This window comes from Nerophis ophidion, linkage group LG08 (assembly GCF_033978795.1).
Source record: "Nerophis ophidion isolate RoL-2023_Sa linkage group LG08, RoL_Noph_v1.0, whole genome shotgun sequence".
NCBI classification, from domain to species: Eukaryota; Metazoa; Chordata; class Actinopteri; order Syngnathiformes; family Syngnathidae; genus Nerophis; species Nerophis ophidion.
The window spans coordinates 33,917,402-33,943,056 of NC_084618.1; the positions used below are offsets into that span (position 1 = coordinate 33,917,402).

At 40.4% G+C, this 25,655-nt stretch overlaps 1 protein-coding gene across 1 annotated transcript in view; it reads left to right on the forward strand.

Annotated features, from left to right (window-relative positions):
- Positions 1-25,655, forward strand: part of abcf1 (ATP-binding cassette, sub-family F (GCN20), member 1) — a 63,240-nt gene that overhangs the window by 7,206 nt on the left and 30,379 nt on the right. Inside the window, exons 4-17 of the mRNA XM_061908339.1 lie at positions 6,077-6,212; positions 6,295-6,329; positions 6,394-6,483; positions 7,270-7,326; positions 8,178-8,243; positions 8,324-8,425; positions 14,834-14,956; positions 15,048-15,148; positions 15,255-15,340; positions 15,414-15,553; positions 19,371-19,519; positions 20,520-20,603; positions 21,041-21,165; positions 25,524-25,636. Coding sequence (XP_061764323.1) covers positions 6,077-6,212; positions 6,295-6,329; positions 6,394-6,483; positions 7,270-7,326; positions 8,178-8,243; positions 8,324-8,425; positions 14,834-14,956; positions 15,048-15,148; positions 15,255-15,340; positions 15,414-15,553; positions 19,371-19,519; positions 20,520-20,603; positions 21,041-21,165; positions 25,524-25,636 — 1,407 coding nt within the window. The remainder of the gene's footprint in view (positions 1-6,076; positions 6,213-6,294; positions 6,330-6,393; positions 6,484-7,269; positions 7,327-8,177; positions 8,244-8,323; positions 8,426-14,833; positions 14,957-15,047; positions 15,149-15,254; positions 15,341-15,413; positions 15,554-19,370; positions 19,520-20,519; positions 20,604-21,040; positions 21,166-25,523; positions 25,637-25,655) is intronic.

The following is a 25,655-nucleotide window of genomic DNA, read 5'->3' on the forward strand; positions in this document are numbered from 1 at the left end:
TACCGCCTGAGGGATCAACGGTCCGTAATATCACCGCTTACGTGCAGTGATTTCTCCAGATTCTCTGAGCCTTTTGATGATTCCACGGACTGTAGATGGTTAAAACCCTAAATTTCTTGCAATAGCCCGTTGATAAATGTTGTTCTAAAACTGTCCGACTGTTTGCTTACAAATTGGTGACCCTCACCCCATCCTTGTTTGTGAATTACTTAGCATTTCATGGAAGCTGCTTTTATACCCAATCATGGCACCCATCTGTTCCCAATTAGCCTGTACACCTGTGGGATGTTCCAAATTAGTGTTTCATGAGCATTCCTCAACTTTATCAGTATTTATTGCCACCTTTCCCAATGTCTTTGTCATGTGTTGCTGGCATCAAATTCTAAAGTTAATGATTATTTGCAAAAAAAAAATGTTTTATCAGTTTGAACATCAAATATTTTGTCTTTGTAGCATATTCAACTGAATATGGGTTGAAAATTATTTTCAAATCATTGTATTTTGTTGATATTTACATCTAACACAATTTCCCAACTCATATGGAGACAGGGTTTGTATATATAGCGCGGCCCCTGGTCAAATTTTTTTAACCCAATACAGCCTCCAGGTCAAAATGTTTGGGGATCCCTGCCTTAACGGATAGTCAGGTTTAAAGTTTAAGCTTTAAAGGGGAACATTATCACCAGACCTTTGTAAGCATCAATATATACCCTGATGTTGCAGAAAAAAGACCATATATTTTTTTAACCGATTTCCGAACTCTAAATGGGTGAATTTGGCGAATTAAAGGCCTTTCTATTATTCGCACTCGGAGCGATGACGTCACAACGTGACGTCACATAGGTAGTCAATCCGCCATTTTCTCAAACACATTACAAGCACCAAGTCAAATCAGCTGTTATTTTAAATTTTTTGGACTGTTTTTCCGTACCTGGGAGACATCATGCTTCGTCGGTGTGTTGTCAGAGGGTGTAACAACATGATTAGGGACGGATTCAAGTTGACTTACGTGGAGTGTGCATGCAGCGTTTCCCTCCACCCTCATTTAATGCCAAACAAACACTTACCAATCGACATATTTAAGTTGCTCCAGTGTCACAAGATGCGAAAGTCGCGATCGTTTGGTCTGCACATTTTACCGGCGATGCAAAGGCAGACATGGCACAGAGATGTATGGATATCTTGCAGATGTATTTCCAACGATAAAGTCAACGAAATCACAAAAGTGAGTTTTGTTGATGTTATTGACTTATGTGCTAATCAGACATATTTGGTCACGGCATGACTGCCAGCTAATCGATGCTAAAATGCTATTTAGGCTAGCTGTATGTACATTTGTAGCTATATTTGCATCCAGCCTTTCCCTCCACCCACATTTAATGCCAAACAATACCATGATGGCCATTTCAGTCAATGTCTTGATTGATTTAAGTTGCTCCTGTGTCACAAGATGCGAAAGTCCCGATCGTTTGGTCTGCACATTTTACCGGCGATGCTAAGGCAGACATGGCACAAAGATGTATCAATATCCTGCGACACTCAATCGTTGGTTAGAAGGCGATCGCCGAATAGCGTCAGTAGATATTCGCTCAATAGCTTCAGTTTCTTCTTCAATTTCGTTTTCGCTATCTGCCTCCATACTCCAACCATCCGTTTCAATACATGCGTAATCTGTTGAATCGCTTAAGCCGCTGAAATCCGAGTCTGAATCCGAGCTAATATCGCCATATCTTGCTGTGCTATCCGCCATGTTGTTTTTATTGGCATCACTGGGTGACGTCACAGGAAAATGGACGGTGGCTTCACAGATAGCGAAAATCAGGCACTGTAAAGCCTTTTTTCGGGATATTCCATGATGGGTAAAATTTTGAAAAAAACTTTGAAAAATAAAATAAGCCACTAGGAACTGATTTTTATTGGTTTTAACCTTTCTGAAATTATGATAATGTTCCCCTTTAATAATTTAAGTAGAACAGTAAAGAAAAATTATTTGTTGTCAAGTCAATTTGACTTTTAAGTGTCCATACACTTTTGCTGAGAGCCCTCAGCAAAACGAGTGCAGACGCTCCTTTCTTGGTCAAACAGTCAGCAAGCTGCTCCTTATTTTCTGACCACATGGTTTGCTGCGTAGACCAGAGTGGATGAGTTTCTTGATACTGCTGATCTCGATTAATTTTCTCTGTGACTGTGGTGATTTCTGAGTACTGAGTAGTAGGGTGTAACGGTACACAAAAATTTTGGTTCGGTACGTACCTCGGTTTAGAGCTCACAGTTCGGTTAATTTTTGGTACAGTAAGAAAACAACAAAATATTAATTTTTGGGGTTATTTACCACATTTGTTAACAATGGCTTTATCCTTTTAACATTGGGAACACTATAATAATTCTGCCCACGTTAATCAAAATTAAACTGCTTCAACTTGTTGCTCAGATTAAATAAAATTACAAAACTTTTCTTCTACATAAAAAAAAGTGCAACATTAAACAGTTTCAAATCAACTCGTAATGCTTAATCTATTAGAGCATTTGGAAGCCTGTAGTTGATTTTTATTATGTAAATGTTATACAGTGTTTCCCACAGGTCAGGCATCTATTTGTGGTGGTGTGGTCGGGCGGCAGGGTGTGGAGGGGGAATGGGGGGTGGCAGTGGCGGCGGCGATGACCAAGAAGAACGCGGAGTTGGAATATAATTACACTTTATGTACATATTTATATAATATGTAACTACAAGCTCCATTCACAGACAGAGTCCCATTGCTTTTATGAACGGTCGAGCGAGTCAAAAGCCGAATAAACAAACAAAACAAAAACTTTTTTTATTTATTTATGCGGCTGTAATACTTTCGTGGTGGGCCGCCACAAATAAATGAATGTGAGGGAAACCCTGTTATATTTTTATCAACATGTGATAGCAGGGACCCTGCCATTCAAACTAGGCTGCTACATTACTAATGATTAATGTAATTATAGCTGAAAAAATAGCACAATAGCAATAGGAGAGACTATTCATCCCTGAACACCACGGAGTTCATGTAGGCTTAATGATGCAGTTACATTATTATATCACTAGCATACGCACGCACGCACACACACACCGCACAATGAGCTAACGTTACGCTAAAAGTTAATCAGGCTTCACTTCAAGCCAGGACTGCGAGCGAGCGGAGCTGCAGTTTGTTTCTAGAACGTCATCTAGAACGTTGACTGGGAGGTGTCAATTATAATTTGGGGAGAATCCGCTGCTCACCTGCTAAACACCTATCTGCTCGACGCTGAAGCGCTGACTACCTGCGCTCTGAATACGCACTGCTGATTGGTTGTTACCTCTCTGAATACGCACTGCTGATTGGCTGTTACCGATATATATGTAACCAATCAGATGGTTGTGTGGGTGGGACAATGCTGGGTGCTGTGTAGGAGACAGAGGCAGCTTGTTAAAAGTTTAGCTTAGGCCGCTACTTCATATGTTCGTGTGGAAACTCGTTCGGTAGACCTCCGGAACTACCGTACCGAAACGGTTCAATACAAATACACGTACCGTTACACTCCTACTGTGTAGTTAAGAAAACTGCACTGTCCATGTCATCTCTCCGAACAACTCTCCTGCTCTGCCAGCATATGGGAAAGAATCTTCAGCCCTCTCCCAGAAACATGATTAGGTGCCCACCTTAAGTGCCTTTAAATGGAAGATTTCCTATGGATGAAACACTGAACATCACCTGCTCCTTGTACTGGTCAGCATGACGGCATTTGTCTTCCATCTGCAGCGTCACTTCTTTCAGTTTCTTCTTTGTACTGCAAGCAATTTTGTTGGCTGCCCCTCAGTGTTATTTTTCCTGCTCCAGCTGCAGGTAATTTTCTTCCAAGGCTATGATTGAGGTCTAAAACTTGGACTCCACTACCCCGTTCAGCTCTGCTCATCAAACTTGAATGGTCTTGCACTTTGTATGCCTTTTCATTTTCAGCAACTCGGTCTGTTTGTTGGCTGACATAATGATGCCATTTTTCGCTTCACACTGTTCTAGTGCAAGCTGTGTCAATCACAGCATATCCCAGCCTACCATGAATATCTCTGTGTTAAACAATGTCGTTAGACAATTAAGTCATGTTGCATTCTTCACGCTGTGGTCGTCCTTCAACTTTTGTGAGTTTAGCATAGTCATTTTTGTGGGGGCAGTCCTTTGCCCAGTGATATACACTTAGGCAGACTGCACATCTCGTTCTCCTACTATATTTGTTAAGCGGATTGATACCTTGAACAGCTGTTGGATGTTGTATATTTGACTGACTTCCACTCCTGTCAGTAAACTTTGTATAGTAGGCAGCGTCAATTGCATTCGGTAGCTCCATTTTAAACTGCCAAATTCTGTTGTATCTCTGTTCAAACTCGACAATGTAATCCACCATCAAAACACCATTGTATTTCATTATCTGGTGTTTGGTCCGTTATCCGTGTACGCCTCGCATTGGCGGTTCTTTTCCACCTTCAAAAACAGAGTCCAGTTTTTTCAAAGGTGTAGTCTAGACAATCATCTTTGTTCAAATCCCCTGTGGGTATTTCCAATGCGCTGTACCTCACTCTTCACATTAGCGATAAGGCAACCGCCAAAGTCAGTAATCAGTCTCCAAATTTCTACCTCATTTTTCCAGCTTTCGTAAGATTTTTTCTCATTAAACGCTGGCGGAACTTTATAATTACCATCCTCTGCTACCAATGTTGGCACAATAACTAAGACAACTGTACATTTTAATGACTTAACTGCAACTCCTGCTCACAACAACAGCCGCTTACTCCAGCAAAACAACAATGTTACTTCAATTCCACAACCATGTCATTCACACATGCACAGTGATAAATGTAGCACCCAACCCTCCATTTCAGAAACTGCAGGTTAAGAATCCACTTTTAAGATCAGTTTAAGTTAAAGCACAATTGTATACAAGATACATAAGCAGGGGGTCCCCACTCTATCTTTCCATCCACTTGGAAGGTCCTGTTGAAGTCCCCTGCACTAGTGTAATGATGATGATAGTATAATAGTAAATATGCAAGTGAATGTGATTCATGTTAAATATGCAACAATATGTACATTTTATGATGTGTCTTAAGTGAAAGGGCAGTGTGCTTTATTTGTATTAAAAATTGAAGACAGGTCATAAAATAAATGATCAGTAGAGCCTTATCCATCCATCCATTTTCTATCGTTTGTCCCTTTCGCGATTGCTGGGGTGACTGGATCGTATCCCAGCTGCATTTGGGTGGAAGGCAGAGTCGCCACCACATCCCATATGAGAAAAAATACAACAGTCATCCTTTTGTAAATGGGTTATACTTCTATAGCGCTTTTGTACCTTTAAGGTACTCAAAGCGCTTTGACACTACTTCCACATTCACACACTGATGGTGGGAGCTGCCATGCAAGGCCCTAACCACGACCCATGAGGAGCTAGGGTGAAGTGTCTTGCCCAAGGACACAACGGACATGACGAAGTTGGTAGAAGGTGGGGATTGAACCAGGAACCCTCAGGTTGCTGGCACGGCCACTCTACTAACGGCGCCACGTTGTATTCGTTTTTGTGGACAGAAACTGCCCAAAATGCAAAAAACAAAATTGATGTGCTGGTCTTGAATATGCTCTGACCCATTTATGTATCTGCAACATACAGTATTTTAGCATAACTACATAATTAATTTGGTCCTATTCCACTGTAGGTTTTACAGTAGGTCTTTTTTTTACCCGGACCTATTCTCCTTTACTTAAACAAATTTAAGTTTAATGGGAAATTAATTTGCCAGCTTACCTCCCAAATTTTCACAACATTTTTGGGGGTAAATCACCATAGGAGTGGAACCTAAAAGGTAGAAGACACTGGTGTGGCCAACCTCCCTTTCTTTAGAATCTTTAACATTTTCCTGTAGGAAACAATGATGGCCATTTCAGTCAATGTCTTGACTATGAGGAATGTTTTAAGTAAATGTAAAGTTTAATATGTGTTAGTATGGTTTGATACAAATTACATTGATTTCCCCTGAAGTGTGGACACATGACATTTCAGTGTGAACAATTTTTTCCAGTCTCATAAAAAGAAGAAAGAGCGGCGGAAAGGAAAGGGTGGTGATGCAGCTAAGGACAGCCATGAAGATGTCACGCTGAAACTAAAACATCTCTCAGTACAAGCCAGTGATGATGATGATAATGATGATGAGCCTGGTAGGAAATAACATTGTTCATCATGACTTGCTTATAATCTCACACCATTATTAAAGCCAGTCCTCGCCTTTTCTCCATGCAGTCGTCGCCCCAAAGAAAGGGAAACAGAAGAACAAGGTTTGTTATTGTCTTACTAGTGCTTCACATGCTGGCATTGTGAACCATTGATGTTGTCCGGCAGGGTGGAAACATATTTGCAGCTCTCAGCCAGGGAATGAGTGATCAGGATGAGAACTCTGATTTGGACGAGGAAGACAAATGTGAGAAAAAGGTACAATGTGGCTCCTTTACCCATGTTACGCCTAGTGCCCATTGAAAATCGAGCTAGCTTGACTACCACCAGTATTCATAGGGCAGGAACGTGAGCCGGAGGTGACATCAGTAACATCCCAGCAATGGCAAGGGTAGTATTAGCATATGATTGATACGACAGTGATTAGATTGATATTTTAATTTTTTTTTAAAACTTGTTTTGTATTTTTAGTTAGTGTTAGAAATCTTGGAATAATTCCCTTAAGGATGACTTTGTGGGGGGATAAAACCAAAGGATTTACAAGAGTAGTAGTCAGTAGTTTTTGCTTTTGTTTTTTTATTGTGTACTAATTGACTTTCTTTCGCTCAAATAAGTGTGTGTTAAGAGAATAAGGAACTAGTTTGAATATTCAATTCAATGTCAATAGCACTCACCATAACACAAAACATTTACAGTTATTACATGTGATTTATATTGGCCGATCTCACTCAAGGATGATCGGAATTGGTATCACAAAACCCTAATAAAAACATCCATAGTTTTTGTAGTTATTTTCCCTATATGTCCACACAATAACTCCCATTTGGTAACCATTCAAATACATCTTGCCATGCAATGTCGTATATTTTTGATGTGAGATCTCCAGGTCATTCGATCAACCATATTAACACCAAGAAGTTGGTGTTCAAGCATCTTTGCCTCCCATTTGTACATGTGTTTATGGCAGATAGCATTTTAGTCTTGAATTTTGCTGAGGTTGCAGTTGCTGTCTTAATTTACTTGGTGTTCTTCTTTCCTCTACAGTCCAGAGTGAATGATGAGGATGAGAAGCCCAAGAAGACCAATAAAGCGAAAGAAATTGTAAGTAATTGAATATCAGTGTTTGCGACCAACCCTTGCTTCTGGTTGCTGAGAGGTGGAAATGAAATCTTTGAGCTTACTGTACAAAGACGCCGAGACCCAGAGTGCGGTTTGTGTATTAATCAAAACACTCCTTTGTATTACATAGGTCATTAAGGGTATTGTGGCATGATTATAGTATAATACACAATACAATACGTCTTGCGATAGTTTCATATGATAGAAAATTAGTCCCGCAATAATTTGTAATATGATACACAATGATAAACCTTGCAATAGTTTGTAGTATGATAGACCATTACACAATAATATATGATAGTTGCATATAATTCTTACATAAAATTACCAGGGCTACACCATCATGCAGTTCAGCGGTCCACATAAGTATGGCAATTAAATTCTGTCCATAATCGTATTTCCTGCCCTGCACAGGTGACTGATAGTCTCTTGAATACTTCCTGCATATGTTTAACACATTAATGCCCACGTGACCAGCACAACCTTTCAATTCTGCAGACACGCCTCCACACACATTGCTCCCTAAAACCTTCATTCTATCGCCTTCAATCAGTGTTCACACTTGCGTTAAATTATGGCGTACATGTACTTACCATTTAACAGGTCAACACCTTGTTATTTTACTAAAAAAACTAAAGTGCTTTATTTTATTTATCTTAATTAATGGATCCTGTGTCATTTCTTCATGGCTGCGTGTTTACAATTATATTTTCTGTATTGCAAGTGGTGGTAGTTACGACAAGTCTTTAAGCTAATTTGATGTGTGTTTTGATTGGATTAATTATATGGCAAGTGAATATATTTTTAACTGGCAATCATTTTTTTCAAAAAAGAAACGCTCAGTGCAGAGTGAAGATGAAGACGAGAAGGATGACAGTGATGGAGGTGACATGATGATGGTCTGTCTGTTCTTCCAGTTCGCTATTGCTTTTTCTTTTTTCCGGCTCTGTGTTTTTAATGTTGGTTCATGTCAAAGCAGAGTGCGGAGGATGCCATCGCAGAGCAGGCTAAGCAGAATCAGGATGGCGACGACCCATTCTCAAACCTCAGCAAAAAGGAGAAGAAAAAGAAGAAGAAAAAGGTATCAATCCTGATGTATGGATTATAGCAGTGGTTCTCAAATGGGGGTACGTGTAGCCCTTGGTGTACTTGAAGGTATGCCAAGGGGTACGCAATATTTTAAAAAAATATTCTAAAAATAGCAGAAATTAAAAAATATTTTATAAATATATTTATTGAATAATACAACAAAATCTTAATGTAAGTTCATAAACTGTGAAAAAAAGACAACAATTCAGTGTTGACAGCTAGATTTATTGTGGACATGTTCCATAAATATTGATGTTTAAGATGTCTTTTTTGTGAAGAAATGTTTAGAATGAAGTTCATGAATCCATATGGATCTCTATTACTATCCCCAAAGAGGGCACTTTAACTTGATGGTTACTTCTATGTGTAGAAAATCTTTATTTATAATTGAATCACTTGTTTATTTTTCAACAAGTTTTTAGTTGTTTTTATATCTTTCTTTCCAAATAGTTCAAGACCACTACAAATAAAAAATATTTTGCCCTGTTATACAATTTAGTAAATCAGAAACTGATTACATACAGTGGGGCAAAAAAGTATTTAGTCAGCCACCGATTGTGCAAGTTCTCCCACTTAAGATGATTAAAGAGGTCTGTAATTTTCATCATAGGTACACTTCAACTGTGAGAGACAGAATGTGGAGAAAAAAAATCCAGGAATTCACATTTTAGGAATTAAATTTTTTTTGTAAATAATGGTGGAAAATAAGTATTTGGTCACTTCAAACAAGGAAGATCTCTGACTCTCACAGACCTGTAACTTCTTCTTTAAGAAGTTCTTCTGTCCTCAACTCGTTACCTGTATTAATGGAACCTGTTTGAACTCGTTATCTGGATAAAAGACACCTTTCCACAGCCTGAAACAGTCAGACTCCAAACTCCACTATGGCCAAGACCAAAGAGCTGTCGATGGACACCAGGAAAATAATTGTAGACCTGCAACAGACTGATAATCTCCCTCGATCTGGGGCTCTCATCCCGTGGGGTCAAAATGATAATGAGAACAGTGAGCAAAAATCCCAGAACCCCACGGGGGGACCTGGTGAATGACCTGCAGAGAGCTGGGACCAAAGTAACAAAGGTTACCATCAGTAACGCACTACGCCGACAGGGAATCAAATCCTGCAGTGCCAGATGTGTCCCCCTGCTTAAGCCAGTGCATGTCCAGGCCCGTCTGAAGTTTGCCAGAGAGCACATGGATGATACAACAGAGGATTGGGAGAATGTCATGTGGTCAGATGAAACCAAAATAGAATTTTTTTGGTATAAGCTCAACTCGTCGTGTTTGGAGGAAGAAGAATACTGAGTTGCATCTCAAGAACACCATACCTACTGTGAAGCATGGACGTGGAAACATCATGCTTTGAGGCTGTTTTTCTGCTAAGGGGACAGGACGACTGATCCATGTTAAGGAAAGAATGAATGGGGCCATGTATCGTGAGATTTTGAGCCAAAACCTCCTTCCATCAGTGAGAGCTTTGAAGATGAAACATGGCTGGGTCTTCCAGCATGACAATGATCCCAAACACACTTCCCGGGCAACGAAGGAGTGGCTCCGTAAGAAGCATTTGAAAGTCCTGGAGTGGCCTAGCCAGTCTCCAGACCTCAACCCCATAGAAAATCTGTGGAGGCAGTTGAAAGTCAGTGTTGCTTGGCGACCGCCCCAAAACATCACTGCTCTCGAGAATATCTTCATAGAGGAATGGGCCAAATTACCAGCTACTGTGTGTGCAAACCTGGTAAAGACCTATAGTAATCGTTTGACCTCTGTTATTGCCAACAAAGGTTATATTACAAAGTATTGAGTTGAATTTTTTTTATTGACCAAATACTTATTTTCCACCATAATTTACAGATAAATTCTTTAAAACTCCGACAATGTGAATTCCTTGATATTTTTTTTCCACATTCTGTCTCTCACCGTTCTCCCGTCCAAAGGCAAAACCCAGTAACTCAATTTTGGTCAAAACTGAGCTGATAATAATTTTGGAGTTCCTAGGTGATATGCATTACATTAGTGTATGCGATATTGTAATTTGTTCTGTAAGTAAGCTGTTACGCGCATGGCAGGACCTAGCAACTACCACATAACCGCGTAGATACAACAGAAAAACCTAGTATCTCAAGGGACCAATCGGAGCTTCTTTGTCAGTCGCCTTATTGTCTTTAATGAGACATTTGCACGAATGGGGGCAAATTATGTGATATTATGGCACAAGGGGATATTTGGAAGATTGACCCAGAACGTTGCAAGCACCTTCATTAAATGTATTGTTCTTGATTCTTCCCCTTGCATACTCTTTTGGGCAGATAACTGTGGAGGTCAAAATAAAAACGACGCTGTAATGTGCAAAGGTAGAATGGGGCCCACCCGAGATTGTGATAAAATATCTGGAGAAAGGGCGCACGTTAATGAGAGCAGATTCAATCCATGGCTCAGTCGGCAAGAAAATGAAAGCTCAAGAAAACATCTATTCGTTTGATGACTTTGTAGATCTTTGTAAGACAGCATCAAGATAGATTGGTTTTCCTTTGTTTTCTCAAAATCATTTAGACGTGAGTTACTTGGTTTTGCCTTTGGATGGGAGAGTTGAAGTGTACCTATGATGGAAAATTACAGACCTCTGTCATCATTTTAAGTGGGAGAACTTGCACAATCGGTGGCTGACTAAATACTTTTTTGCCCCACTGTAGTACTGTATTTTACTTCTTTATCTCTTTTTTTCAACCAAAAATGCTCTGCTCTGATTAGGGGGTACTTGAATTAAAAAAATATTCACAGGGGGTACATCACTGAAAAAAGGTTTAGAACCACTGGATTATAGTATATGTACGATAGCCAACTAGTTACTGAATAGACAAGGGCACATTGCTTGTGCGCGTGCATGAATGTGTACCTGTGTGTCTGTGCGTTCACTGGTTAAAAGCGCAAACACAGGAATTTATTTTCACTGTGAGTCACTATGGCTAAAGTCGGCTAAAAACAATAACATTTTCATATTTATTAGGTATTTAACAGTATGTCATAAGCTATAGTTAAAGTGCAGCATTAGTATTTCCATCGTGTAGTTCCTTTCCCCATCTCTCCTGAACAATTGTGGCACGCTTATTTCGTCTTGTCCTCTTGTCGTTGTCTGTTTATGAATTTTAAGGCAAAGTGTTCTAGAACAGGAGAATTAAAAAGCGAAAAAAAGTTTTCAAGCGCTGGCTTTTTCTTGGCACTATCGCTAGCAGTGACTCCGACAAGCCAAAGATTGCATTGTTTACCGAGTTGGCGCATAATGCAATAAAGACTTCCTCTCCCTTACGTTTATTTTTCCCAGATTATTCAGAGTATACCAACAGTTACAGTCGTGGTATTTACCGATTCAAAATCATTTTGAACATTTGAGTTTTGAGGATAGATTTGGAGGTAGAATTGAGCTCAGCGGAGTTGAGCAATCTTTTATATCAGTTAGGGTTGCGCAATAAATATTGGATAAATAATTATCTGGCTGATGCGAGGAACTATGCCTTCATACTGATAATGAAGATTAGCTTCAATGGAAATAACACTGGTAAATCCGCCTCATTAGCGTTTTTTTGATTGGACCTATTTTATATACTGTAATTATCGGATTAAGGTCACGGTAAGCTAATAAAGCCCCTCCTTTTTTTTGTTTAATGGCCTGGGACTGCACGGTTTCAGATGAAGACATTTTGGCTCTATTTACTCCAAATGTTCAGCAAACATTCCGCCCATGAGGAAAAAACTATCAGTATCAATCTTGAGAAAAAGGAATGTATTTATGTCAGTGTTATCTGGAAAAACAAATTCTGCATCCCTAATGTTAGTGTTGTTTCTGGTCAAGAAAAATTGTTTATTGGCTCTACATTGGCACCTCCATCATATGAGCTCAATTTGTTCTATGATTGAGCATATGACTTAAATTACTCGTCTCTCAAATCAGTGTCACCCTTTAAAAGTAATTCAATTTAGTTTAATTAATGCTTGTCTCCCTTTCCCAAAAACCTTATTTTAACATGTGTATTACTTTTAGATTTGAAGTATTGTTTCAAAATCTATACAAACTACAGTAGGTTTGAGTTTGTTTCTCACATGCATATAATGTTACACTGTTATCTGTGTTGACCCTGCGATGAGGTGGCGGCTTGTCCAGGGTGTATACCCTACCTTCTGCCAAAGTGCAGCTGGGTAGGCTCCAGCACCCACGCAACCCCAGAAGGGAGAAGCTGTAGATAATGAATGGATGGATCACATCTGATGCTCACAATTGCACAACTTGACACAATGAATAAAAAAGATATAGGAAGAGGCAACCCTTATATAATCCTACCCCTTGAACATGTCACAACAATCACAAAAATATCTATTCACTTCCTGTGTTCAATGTACACCACTCATATGAGTTCGTGGCTCCAACGAAGGGCCAACAAAACTCACATGTGATCATGTGATTCATGACTAGGCCGATGATCTGATGGTCCAGTCAGAGTTTGCACGTAACTGTACTCTTCTTCGTAGCGCTCATATTTTGACATCAATGAGACCAAGACGAGGTTTTATTAAGTAATGTAAAAATATTGCACAACATTTACCTTGGGAAGTGGACTAATGCGGTGGCTCTTTCTGGCTGCTTCTCTGTTGTATAACAATAGGAAATGTAATTGTTTCTGTTGCACACAGGCACCTTTTGTGTGACATATCAGAGGTTAAAGCTGACAGCAAGCGATATGTATGTCTGTACCTTGATCAATTAAAAGGCCTAGTAAGGAAGTGTTATGCTCAGTGGTCCTGTTTGTAGTCAGGAGACCGAACGAACTGAGACACGTCAGGCACACTATTGGCAGGTTATTCATATATTTTCATGCAAAATATCCACTTATTGGATGTTGTTTTGGCGTCATAGCTGGTGCGCCGGCTTGCTTGTTGGGTCGGCTGCTCAGTCGGTTATGTTTTTTGTGGGTTGTTTCTTTAAATTGGCGGGTGTCGTTCACTTATTCTACTTAGCGGTCTCCTTTGCACTCACTTTCTTATTTCCTGAACTTGGAGGCCAGGGTTGTGTTGCTTCTGGACTGTTGATGGCAAACGACAAAGGATGATTTCGTGCAGAAGATCTTACAGGGTTCATTCTGACAATCACTACACTAAAAAGCAGTGGGGAGGCTCGTAACTAAAATTTATGCTCAGCTTAAAACATTACAAAAATCAAAGACACAGCTCGTATCTCAGAATGCTCATAAGTTGGACTTGTAAGTTGACGTACCATTTTATTGATTCCCAAAATTTGGGTGTGACCTTAAATCTGAAAAAAAAAAAATTACCTCCTTGGTTAGAGCAGTTTTTTTCCAGCTGAGACTTTTGGCAAAGGGCAGACCATGAAAAAGCCATTCATGCCTTCATTGTAGCTGAGATAGGCACCAGCGCCCCCCGCGACCTCAAAGGGAATTATCGGTAGGAAAAATGGATGGATAGATGGATGCCTTCATCAACTCTGGGACTGGACTACTGTAATGCCCTCTATAATGGACAAAATCAGTCACTCTTCCACGAGCTCCAGTTAGTACAAAATGCAAGCTGCTCGCCTCCTGACTCATACTCCAAAACATGTCCATATGGGGGACGGCGTGGCAAAGTTGGGAGAGTGGTCGTGCCAGCAATTTGAGGGTTACTGGTTCAATCCCCTCTTTCTACCATCCTAGTCATGTCTGTTGTGTCCTTGAGCAAGACACTTCTCCCTTGCTCCTGATGGGTCGTGGTTAGCGCCTTGCATAGCAACTCCCGCCATCAGTGTTGTGAATATTTGTGTGAATGGGTGAATATGAAAATAGTGTCAAAGCACTTTGAGTTCCTTTAAAAAGGTAGAAAAGCGCTATACAAGTACAACCCATTTGCCATTTACCATATTACCCCGGTTCTCTGTGCTCTACATTGGCTCCCGGTATGTTTTAGAATACATTTTAAAATCCTTCTTTTTGTTTTTTAATTCCATCAGTGGTCTGGCCCCAGCATACATGGCTGATATCTTTACTGTTAGCCACCCACCAAGGAATCTGCGCTCATCTTTACACACATCTTTGAAAGTATCAAGGAAGAAACTTAAAAAATGGGGTGACCGTTCTCTTTCCGCTTTGGCACCCAAGTTATGGAACTCCTTCCCACCTGAGTTCCGAGCCATCACGAAGCTAAATGTTTTTAAATCTCAATAAGACATTTGTTCAGATATTTTTTAACAAGTAATTGCTATAAGTATGTATTATTACTGTTTTAATCCGTGTGGTTTTACTTGATTTTACTTATTTGTCCTGTAAAGCACTTTGTGCACTATTGTGATTTTATAAGGGACTATACAAATAAACCTTGATTGATTGATAGATTGATTTTGCACGTTTACTCACAGATGGAATTTGAGCGTCAGGTGGCCAACCTCCGTGCCCAGAGCGCCTTAGAGGGAGATTTCTCCATTTCCCAGGCAGAAATGTCCTCCAGACAAGCCATGCTGGAGAATGCCTCGGATATCAAGGTTACTCATTGTTTCATGAATGTTGTAATGACACTTGTTCCAATTTGCCTCTTAACTGTATTCACATAAAGTCCTGGTTTGTGTTCACTAGCTGGAGAAATTCAGTATTTCCGCTCACGGCAAGGAGCTTTTTGTCAACGCTGACCTCCTTGTTGTGGCAGGAAGAAGATATGGTTTGGTGGGGCCAAATGGGTAAATATCTGATTCCACTTTTGAAATTGATCATGATTGTGCAACTACTCATTCCCTCTAATGCATGCACACCCCCAGAAATAGAAATATGCAACTTTTCTTCCAGCAAAGGAAAGACCACATTACTGAAGCACATTGCCAACAGAGCTCTGAGCATTCCCCCGAACATTGATGTGCTGCTGTGTGAGCAGGGTGCGTTGTATGCCTTTTGTCATGTTTTTTTTCTGTCCTACGCTCACACGCTTCTGTGTCTGTGTGCAATCAGAGGTGGTGGCTGATGACACGCCGGCTGTGCAGGCGGTGCTCAAGGCAGACACAAAGCGCCTGAAACTCCTGCAGGAGGAAAAGCAGCTTCAGGCTCTTCTGGAGAAGGGCGAAGACAGTGTGTCAGACAGACTGGAAAAGGTAAAAGTTAGAATTATTTATAAATGTAATTAATATAAGATGGTGCACTTATTCCTTAAGTAACCGAATGGCTTCATCTTTTCTGAGTCCGTTAGAAAAAGAGAGATTATGGTGAGGTGAAACTCGACTAGTACGAGTACATGCGACATGCAAGAGTTGTATATAAATTGAGCAAAAGTAGTTTTAACGGCCTGCTCATAATGTTCAGAATTCCAAGTTTTGTGAATGCGTCATTGCATTAGTGTGATTGGTGGATAACATGATTACCGCAAATTTCAGACTATAAGCCGCTACTTTTTTGATGATGCGCCATAGCACACACGGACAGTCACCCCACAGCGCTGTGTTCACAACACTTCCAAAAAAAGCTTTTCAAGTTGCTACCCAGTGGGACATTATGCATATATGTTGTGGTTTACTGTGGTGGATCCCAAAAAGCACAGAAGACAAGAGCAATGAGTGCGACAAGTCTTTTATTATCCATACTGTCAGTGATTCATAATACAAAAACTACGATGCCAATAAAACAAAAAGGTACCAGGAGAAAAAGTTCAGGCACAAAACACGAAGAGCAGTCAAACAGGCAGACTGCCGGTACAGGTAGTAAGGCGCAGGACGGGATTGGTCTTTACCAAACTGGGGATGTGAAGCGTAGCGTGCTGCATGCAGTATAAAACATTAACCAGCAATAAAACAAACAATTGAAGGGAATAAATAGGAAAGGTTGATTAGAATCAGCTGTGGGTATCACGCAGCTTCTTTTCCAGGTTTAAATAACTCTGTGAGTGGTAAAGGCGGACAACCTCTGATGAATTCCAGCGGGCGGTATCAAATACAAAAACATAAGCAGTGAATACATCAGGAACAACAAGAAAAAACTCAAAACAATGAAACAGAATCAATCTGTGTCACAGCGGGTTTGACGCGTATGTACAGTGGGGCAATAAAAGTATTTAGTTAGCCACCGATTGTGCAAGTTCTCCCACTTAAAATGATGACAGAGGTCTGTAATTTTCATCATAGGTACATTTCAACTGTGAGAGATAGAATGTAAAAAAAAATAGTCTAGGAATTCACATTGTAGGAATTTTAAAGAATTTATTTGTAAATTATGATGGAAAATAAGTATTTGGTCAATTCAAACAAGGAAGAGCTCTGGCTCTCACAGACCTGTAACTTCTTCTTTAAGAAGCGCTTCTGTCCTCCACTGTATAAAAGACATCTGTCCACAGCCTCAAACAGTCAGACTCCAAACGCCACTATCGCCAAAACCAAAGAGCTGTCGATGGACACCAGTAAAATAATTGTAGACCTGCACCAGACTGGGAAGAGTGAATCTACAATAGGCAAGCAGCTTGGTGTGAAAAAATCAGCTGTGGGAGCAATTATCAGAAAATGGAAGACATGCAAGACCACTGATAATATCCCTCGATCTGGGGCTCCACGCAAGATCTCATCCCGTGGGGTCAAAATGATCATGAGAACCGTGAGCAAAAATCCCAGAACCACACAGGAGGACCTGGTGAATGACCTGCAGAGATCTGGGACCAAAGTAACAAAGGTTACCATCAGTAACATACTACGCCGACAGGGAATCAAATCCTGCAGTGCCAGACGTGTCCCCCTGCTTAAGTCAGTGCATGTCCAGGCCCGTCTGAAGTTTGCCAGAGACCACGTGGATGATACAGCAGAGGATTGGGAGTATGTCATGTGGTCAGATGAAACCAAATTATAACTTTTTGGTATAAACTCAACTCGTCAGGTTTGGAGGAAGAAGAATACTGAGTTGCATCCCAAGAACACCATACCTACTGTGAAGCATGGGGGTGGAAACATAATGCTTTGGAGCTGTTTTTCTGCTAAGGGGACAGGACGATTGATCCGTGTTAAGGAAAGAATGAATGGGGCCATGTATCGTGAGGAATGGGCCAAAATACCAGCTACTGTGTGTGCAAACCTGTTAAAGACCTATAGTAATAGTTTGACCTCTGTTATTGCCAACAAAGGTTATATTACAAAGTATTGAGTTTAATTTTTGTTATTGACCAAATACTTATTTTTCACCATAATTTACAAATAAATACTTTAAAATTCTTACAATGTGAATTCCTGGATTTTTTTTTCACATTCTGTCTCTCACAGTTGAAGTGTACCTATGATGAAAATTACAGACCTCTGTCATCATTTTAAGTGGGAGAACTTGCACAATCGGTGGCTGACTAAATACTTTCTGGCCCCACTGTGTATATATATATATATATATATATATATATATATATATATATATATATATATATATATATATATATATATATCCATCCATCCATCCATTTTCTACCGCTCATTCCCTTTCGGGGTCGCGGATATATATATATATATATATATATTTATATATATATTCTAAAGATGCGCGGATAGGCAATTATATCATCCGCATCACCAAAGTCGTCATCCACCCGCCGTCCACACGAACCAACATTTTATCAGGACCGTACCCAACCGCCCGCTGGAATTCATCAGAGGTTGTCCGCCTTTACCACTCACAGAGTTATTTAAACCTGTTTCACAGAGTAATGAGGACAATTGGAGCCGCTAACGTTCCCGCGACTATCCAATAGCGTTCATCCTGATTACAAGAATATGGGCGTTCTGTGAAGCAATTGCCTTAGACACCTTCAACAACATGAACGAACCGATTGACGATCCGGCAACATGTCGTATGCAGCTTCCGCAATTACAAGTTTAAGATTGAAAGGAATACTGGGTGATACAGAGTACACTGATGGTTGTGATATAAACAACTTTAACACTTACTAGTATGCGCCACGCTGTGAAGCCACACCCAACAAGATTGACAAACACATTTCAGGAGAACATCCTCACAGTAACACAACATAAACGCAACACAACAAATACCCATACTCCTTTGTATCCGTGACAGTTCCTGAATATATTTTACACCCCCGCGCCCCCGACCCCGCCCACCTTACCGACGCACGGGGGAGAGTTGGCGGGGTTTGCTGCTAGCGGGGTGTATAAAATAGTCAGGAAGTGTAATGAATACAAAGGATTATGGGTATTTGTTGGGTTGCGTTTATGTTGTGTTACTGTGAGGATGTTCTCCAGAAATGTATTTGTCGTTCTTAATTGGTGTGGCTTCACAGCGTGACGCATATTACTAAGAGTGTTAAAATTGTTTATATCACAACCATTAGTGTACTCTGTGTCACCCAGTATGCCTTGCAGTCGTGTGCGTGTTACCGCGGAAGCCACACAACATGATGCTGGACTGACAAGCAGATCATACATATTGTAGTACGTGACGAAGCCAATGGCTTCATAGCACGCCCTAACACTTATTATCTGGGTGACTACTGGCAGTCATTCAGGAGAATAATAGCGTTTCTTATTGTCTCCTTCGCCGGGTCTTAAATGGCACTTTGAATGGCAAAGGATACCGATCACAGAACCATGCATATCAAATATTTCCGGATGGTTCAACCGCCACCCGCCCGAATCTAATTAAAATATATTTTTTTCGTCATGTCAACCGCCCGACCCGCAGTTTATCCGCGGACTCCGCGGATGAGTCCGCAAACCGCGCATCTCTAATCTATTCATATATTTAAAGATCTATATATTCATAGAGATCAATATAGATGTGTGTGTGTGTGTGTGGATGCTGACCTTTTAACAGTGCCTCATTTCAGTGCACAAATAGCTATTTAGGCTTTTATTCTGCTTTTATCACTGTTTTCGTCGGCATTGTATCTAGATACGCTTGGTATAACCTGATAAACTCTCCTCTTTGGAACAGGTCTATGAGGAGCTGAGAGCAATTGGAGCTGCATCAGCTGAAGCCAAGGCACGGAGAATATTGGCTGGGTTGTCATTTACTCCTGAGATGCAGAACAGACCCACCAAAAGGTTCTCAGGAGGTTGGAGAATGAGAGTCTCACTTGCCAGGTGCATAACCTATTTTTCATATTTTAGCAGTCATAGACTTGTCAGTTCAATTATCATTAGGGGTGTTTCCGGTACAACTTCCAATACGATACTAATATTGGAGCCTTGCGTGTTGTGCTGTAACTGATAATATTTTGATACAGTATCAGGACAAATCGTAATACATACTTTTACTATTAAGGGCATGATGCAGGAAGTTGATTGATTCGGAGACGTTTGTTTGTGGATATTTTGTTGTACTTTTCTGCTTTGGAGACTCATGTATACGTTATATGCAGCAATAATTATTTGATACTTGTTTATATTGACAAATGGGATGTTTTATACTGCAGTATTTTTACATTAAGGCAGTGCTTCTTAATTATTTCTGTTGAACCATTGGATACTTATGTTTGTTTAAACAAACTCAATAAATGATAGATTCACATTAATCAGCAAAAAATAATTAAGAAGCCTAATATATATAAATAAATTACATACAAAACAAAAATGAATAAAACAAATTGTGCAGATTTTTTTTCTATTTGTTTATACCAATTCAAGATTAATGGCTACAATGAGCACATTTTGTAGTGCACAGTTTTTTAAGGCAGGGTTTTAAGCATGATACTGCATGATACTGATCGCAACCCGCTCCACTTTTCGAGAAGAACTAAATTAAGGACACTTATTCGTACTTTGATCTTGTGTGCTTAGTTGTTGTGTAGCTGCTAGCTCTGAGTAGCATATAGCCTACCATGTTTACCTTTATAAACGACATCCCTAAAATAAAATAAAAGATCAAACTTGTTTGCTTATTGGAGGACATTAAGATGTTAACTGGCTATCCAACTTTGCAAGTTAAACGCGCTGCAGGACTGCTTAAGTCGGCGCTCATATATTGAGCCAAAATCATCCGATACTTGGGGTTTTTGCTGCTATCAGACCGATATCAATACTTGGGATACCTGTAATTATCATTTTTGTCAATGGGTCTCATTCACATATTTAACACCCACAGAGCTCTGTTCATGGAACCCACCTTGCTGATGCTGGATGAACCCACCAACCATCTGGACCTGAACGCTGTCATCTGGCTCAACAAGTACAGTACACTTTTGTCATAGATTTCTCTCTCCAGTTGCTGATAAAGACAAGACTTCTTTCCAGTCGTGATGATTCACCTTGTAATGAATAGTATTAGCTGTTTGATTTGGAATTCGAACAAAGATTAGAGGACTATAGATGATTAAATAAATGTAGGAGTCAGCATTTCTGTTTGCATTATTGGCAATGACTTAAGTGTAGGTAATTTTTATTGATTATGTGAGAGACAAAAAGTGAGCAAGAACAGCATAACAAAAGCACAACAAATTCAAATCAACTTTTCTTTCAATGTAAACAACTAAGACGACTCATCAGTTTTAGTTGTTTAATTGTTACTGAGATAGGCGCCAGCGCCCCCCGCGACCCCAAAAGGGAATAAGCGGTAGAAAATGGATGGATGGATGGATCTCATATGCACAACTCTCCTCCCTACAGCTATCTTCAAGGGTGGAAAAAGACTCTTCTCATAGTTTCCCATGACCAAAGCTTCCTGGATGACGTTTGTACTGACATCATGCATTTAGACAACCAGAAACTCTACTATTACAGAGGAAACTATTGTAAGTATTTAACATTAACTCATTTGGAATTTGATGCCTACAACATGTTTCAAAAAATCTGTCACAAGTGGCAAAAAAAAACTGATAAAAGTTGAGGAATGCTCATCTAACATGTATTGGGAACAGGTGGGTGCCATGATTGGGTGTAAAAACAACTTCATTGAAATGCTCAGTCATTCACAAACAAGGATGGGACGGGGGTCACCTCTTTGTGAACAAATGCGTGATCAAATTGTCGAACAGTTTAAGAACAACATTTCTCAATGAGCTATTGCAAGGAATTTAGGATTTCACCATCTATCATCATCATCATCATCATCTTCCGCTTATCCGAGGTCGGGTCGCGGGGGCAACAGCCTAAGCAGGGAAGCCCAGACTTCCCTCTCCCCAGCCACTTCGTCTAGCTCTTCCCGGGGGATCCCGAGGCGTTCCCAGGCCAGCCGGGAGACATAGTCTTCCCAACGTGTCCTGGGTCTTCCCCGTGGCCTCCTACCGGTTGGACGTGCCCTAAACACCTCCCTAGGGAGGCGTTTGGGTGGCATCCTGACCAGATGCCCGAACCACCTCATCTGGCTCCTCTCGATGTGAAGGAGCAGCGACTTTACTTTGAGTCCCTCCCGGATGGCAGAGCTTCTCACCCTATCTCTAAGGGAGAGCCCCGCCACACGGCGGAGGAAACTCATTTCGGCCGCTTGTACCCGTGATCTTATCCTTTCGGTCATGACCCAAAGCTCATGACCATAGGTGAGGATGGGAACGTAGATCGACCGTTAAATTGAGAGCTTTGCCTTAAGGCTCAGCTCCTTCTTCACCACAACGGATCGGTACAACGTCCGCATTACTGAAGACGCCGCACCGATCCACCTGTCGATCTCACGATTTGTGAAGTGAATTATATTTATATAGCGCTTTTCTCTAGTGACTCAAAGCGCTTTACATAGTGAAACCCAATATCTAAGTTACATTCAAACCAGTGTGGGTGGCACTGGGAGCACGTGGGTAAAGTGTCTTGCCCAAGGACACAACGGCAGTGACTAGGATGGCGTAAGCGGGATTCGAACCTGCAACCCTCAAGTTGCTGGCACGGCCACTCTACCAACCGAGCTATACCGCCCCATCTACAGTCTGTAATACTATCAAAAGGTTCAGAGAATCTAGAGAAATCACTGCACGTAAGCGGCAAGGCCGGAAACCACCATTTAATGCCCGGGACCTTCGAACCCTCGAATTACTGCATCAATAAACCGACATCAGTGTGTAAAAGATATCACCAAATGGGCTCAGGAACACTTCAGAAAACCACTGTCAGTAACTACAGTTTGTCGCTACATCTGTCAATGCAAGTTAAAACTCTACTATGCGAAGCAAAAGCCATTTATCAACAACACCCACAAACGCCACCGTCTTCGCTGGGCCCGAGCTCATATAAGTTGGACTGATGCAAAGTGGAAATGTGTTCTGTGGTCTGACAAGTCCACTTTTCAGTTTGTTTTTGGAAACTGTGGACGTTGTGTGCTCCGGACCAGAGAGGAAAAGAAAAATCCAGACTTTTATAGGCGCAAAGTTCAAAAGCCAGCATCTGTGATGTTATGGAGGAGTGTTAGTGCCCAAGGCATGGGTAACTTACACATCTGTGAAGGCACCATTGATGCTGAAAGGTACATACAGCTTTTGGAGCAACATATATTGCCATCCAAGCAATGTTTTTTTCATGGACGCCCTTGCTTATTTCAGCAAGACAATGCCAAGCTACTTTCTGCACGTGTTACAGCAGCGTGGCTTCATTGTAAAAGAGTGCGGGTACGAGACTGGCCTGTCTGTATCCAGACCTATCTCCCATTGAAAATGTGTGGTGCATTATGAAGCGTAAAATATCACAACGGAGACCCCGGATTGTTGAATACCTTAAGCTGTACATCAAGCCAGAATGGGAAAGAATTCCACCTGAAAAGCTTCAAAATTGGTCTCCTCAGTTGCCAAACGTTAACTGAGTGTTGTTAAAAAGAAAGGCGATGTAACAGTGGTAAAAATGCCCCTGTGCCAACTTTTTTGCGATGTGTTGCTGCCATTCAATTATAAGTTAATGATTATTTGCAAAAAATAATTGCGTTTCTCATTTCGAACATTAATTATCTTATTTTTGCAGTGTATTCAATCGAATATAAGTTGAAAAGGATTTGCAAATCATTGTATTCTGTTTTTATTTACAATTTGCACAATGTGCTAACTGGTTTTGGGTTTTGAAAAACCCAGAATCACCAAAAATAGAGCAAAACTATATAATGGAACAGGTAAAATACTATTTATGATTGTTGATACTAATAACTGATAATAACACAAATGTTTGTATTTAAATATATATGTACTGTACAATGTTTTAATCCTTTAACAAAATACATGCATCATTGCCAATTATAGAAATTATATAATGACGTCATCTTCCTTCCGCCCCGACCACGGCGCTGCTGCCACATACAGATTGCTGTTCTGTAGGGTTCCATTGTATTACTACGTACAGTTGTGATCAAAAATATTCAACCCCCACACAATTTTGGTGTTTTGGCAAGTTGGACATTTATTCCGTATTTTGTTTATAGTCATATCAAATAAAGATGTGTCAAATACACAAATGCAACTTAAATTGTAACACTGTATTTTACAAAATACCAAAAAAGGACATTTTTCTTAATATCTCATTGACAAAATTATTGAACCCCCTAGTTACATGCATCTTTAGTACCGTATTTTTCGGACTATAAGTCGCAGTCTTCTCCACAGTCCAGCGGGGGGTGAGACCCGGTCAAACCAAAAAAAATAAAAATAAATATTTTTATTTTTTTTAATTTTTTAAATAGTTTGGCCAAGTCTCACCCCCGGCCAAACTACAAAAAAAAACGCAACTTATAGTCCGAATAATATGGTACTTGGTATAACACCCTTTGGCAGTAATTACATCCTTCAAATGTGACCGGACACACACAAGCTTCTGGCAACGATCTACAGGTATTTTAGCCCATTCCTCTTGGGCAATGGCCTCCAGTTCATTCAGATTCTTGGGCTTGCATGCTGCAACTGCCTTCTTCAAGTCCCACCACAGGTTTTCTATTGGATTTAGGTCTGGCAACTGTGAAGGCCACTCCAGAGTCTTCCAGCCCTTCTTCTGCAACCACTCTGATGTTGATTTGGAGGTATGCTTGGGATTGTTGTCCTGTTGGAAGGTCCAACGTCTCCCAAGCCTCAGCTTTGTCACTGACTTCATGACATTTGCAGCTAATATATCCTGGTAGGAAACAGAATTCATAATGCCTTGAACGCGCTGGAGATTCCGGGTACCTGAGGCAGAGAAACAGCCCCAGAGCATGATTGATCCCCCACCATGCTTAACAGTAGGCAAGGTGTTCTTCTCTTTGTAAGCTTCATTTTTTCTCCTCCAGACATAATGTTGATTCATAGGCCCAAAGAGTTCCAGTTTTGTCTCATCACTCCATAGAACAGTTTACCAAAACCTTTGGGGTTTGTCCAGATGATTTTTGGCATACTGGAGTCAATTTTTCTTGTGCCTGGTAGTCAGAAGTGGGGTGCGCCTGGGAGTTCTGTCATGGAGGCCATCATCTCGTACTGCGCGCCTTATTGTCTGGGACGAAACCTGTGTTCCTCCCTCTACAATGTCCTGTTGTAGTTCCTCAGCTGTTACCCGGGGGTTTTTCACCACTGTACGCTTCAAATACCGGACAGCAGTTGCACACAGAATCCTCTTTCTACCACGCCCAGGTAGTGTTTCCACTGTGCCTTTAGCTTTAAACTTGCGAATTATGCTCCCAACTGTGTCTCTTGGAATGTGTAATGTCTTTGCTATTTTCTTATATCCATATCCTTTCTTATGAAGAGAAATTACCTCCTCTCTTTGACCATTCCCTGGACTTCACCATGTTGCAAATACACCATTGACCATCTACAAGAAGCTGAGCGTCAGTCTTTTTCAATCAGTTTAATTGTTGCTCGTTATGGTTGTAATCACATCTACAGGTATTTTCAACACCTGATTGAAAAGACCTTATTCAAATTCTGTTCTTAAGAGTTATGATCTTCAAGGGGTGGAATAATTTTGTCAATGAGATATTAAGAGAAAGGACACTGTTTGGTATGGTACAAAATATATTGTTGTAATTCAAGTTGCATTTGTCTATTTAATGCATATTTATTTGATATGACTTTAAACAAAATACGGAATAAATATACAACTTTCTAAAACACCAAAATTGTGTGGGGGTTGAATAATTTTGATCACAACTGTAGGTCTGAGAGTCATTTTATAAGTTGCTTAATGTAATTAACTGTTTTCATGTGTGTTTTTATAGTGACCTTCAAGAAAATGTATGTCCAGAAGCAAAAAGAACTCCAGAAACAGTATGACAAGCAGGAGAAGAAACTTAAGGACCTCAAGGCTGGTGGCAAATCTACCAAACAGGCTGTGAGTTTTGTCGTCCCAA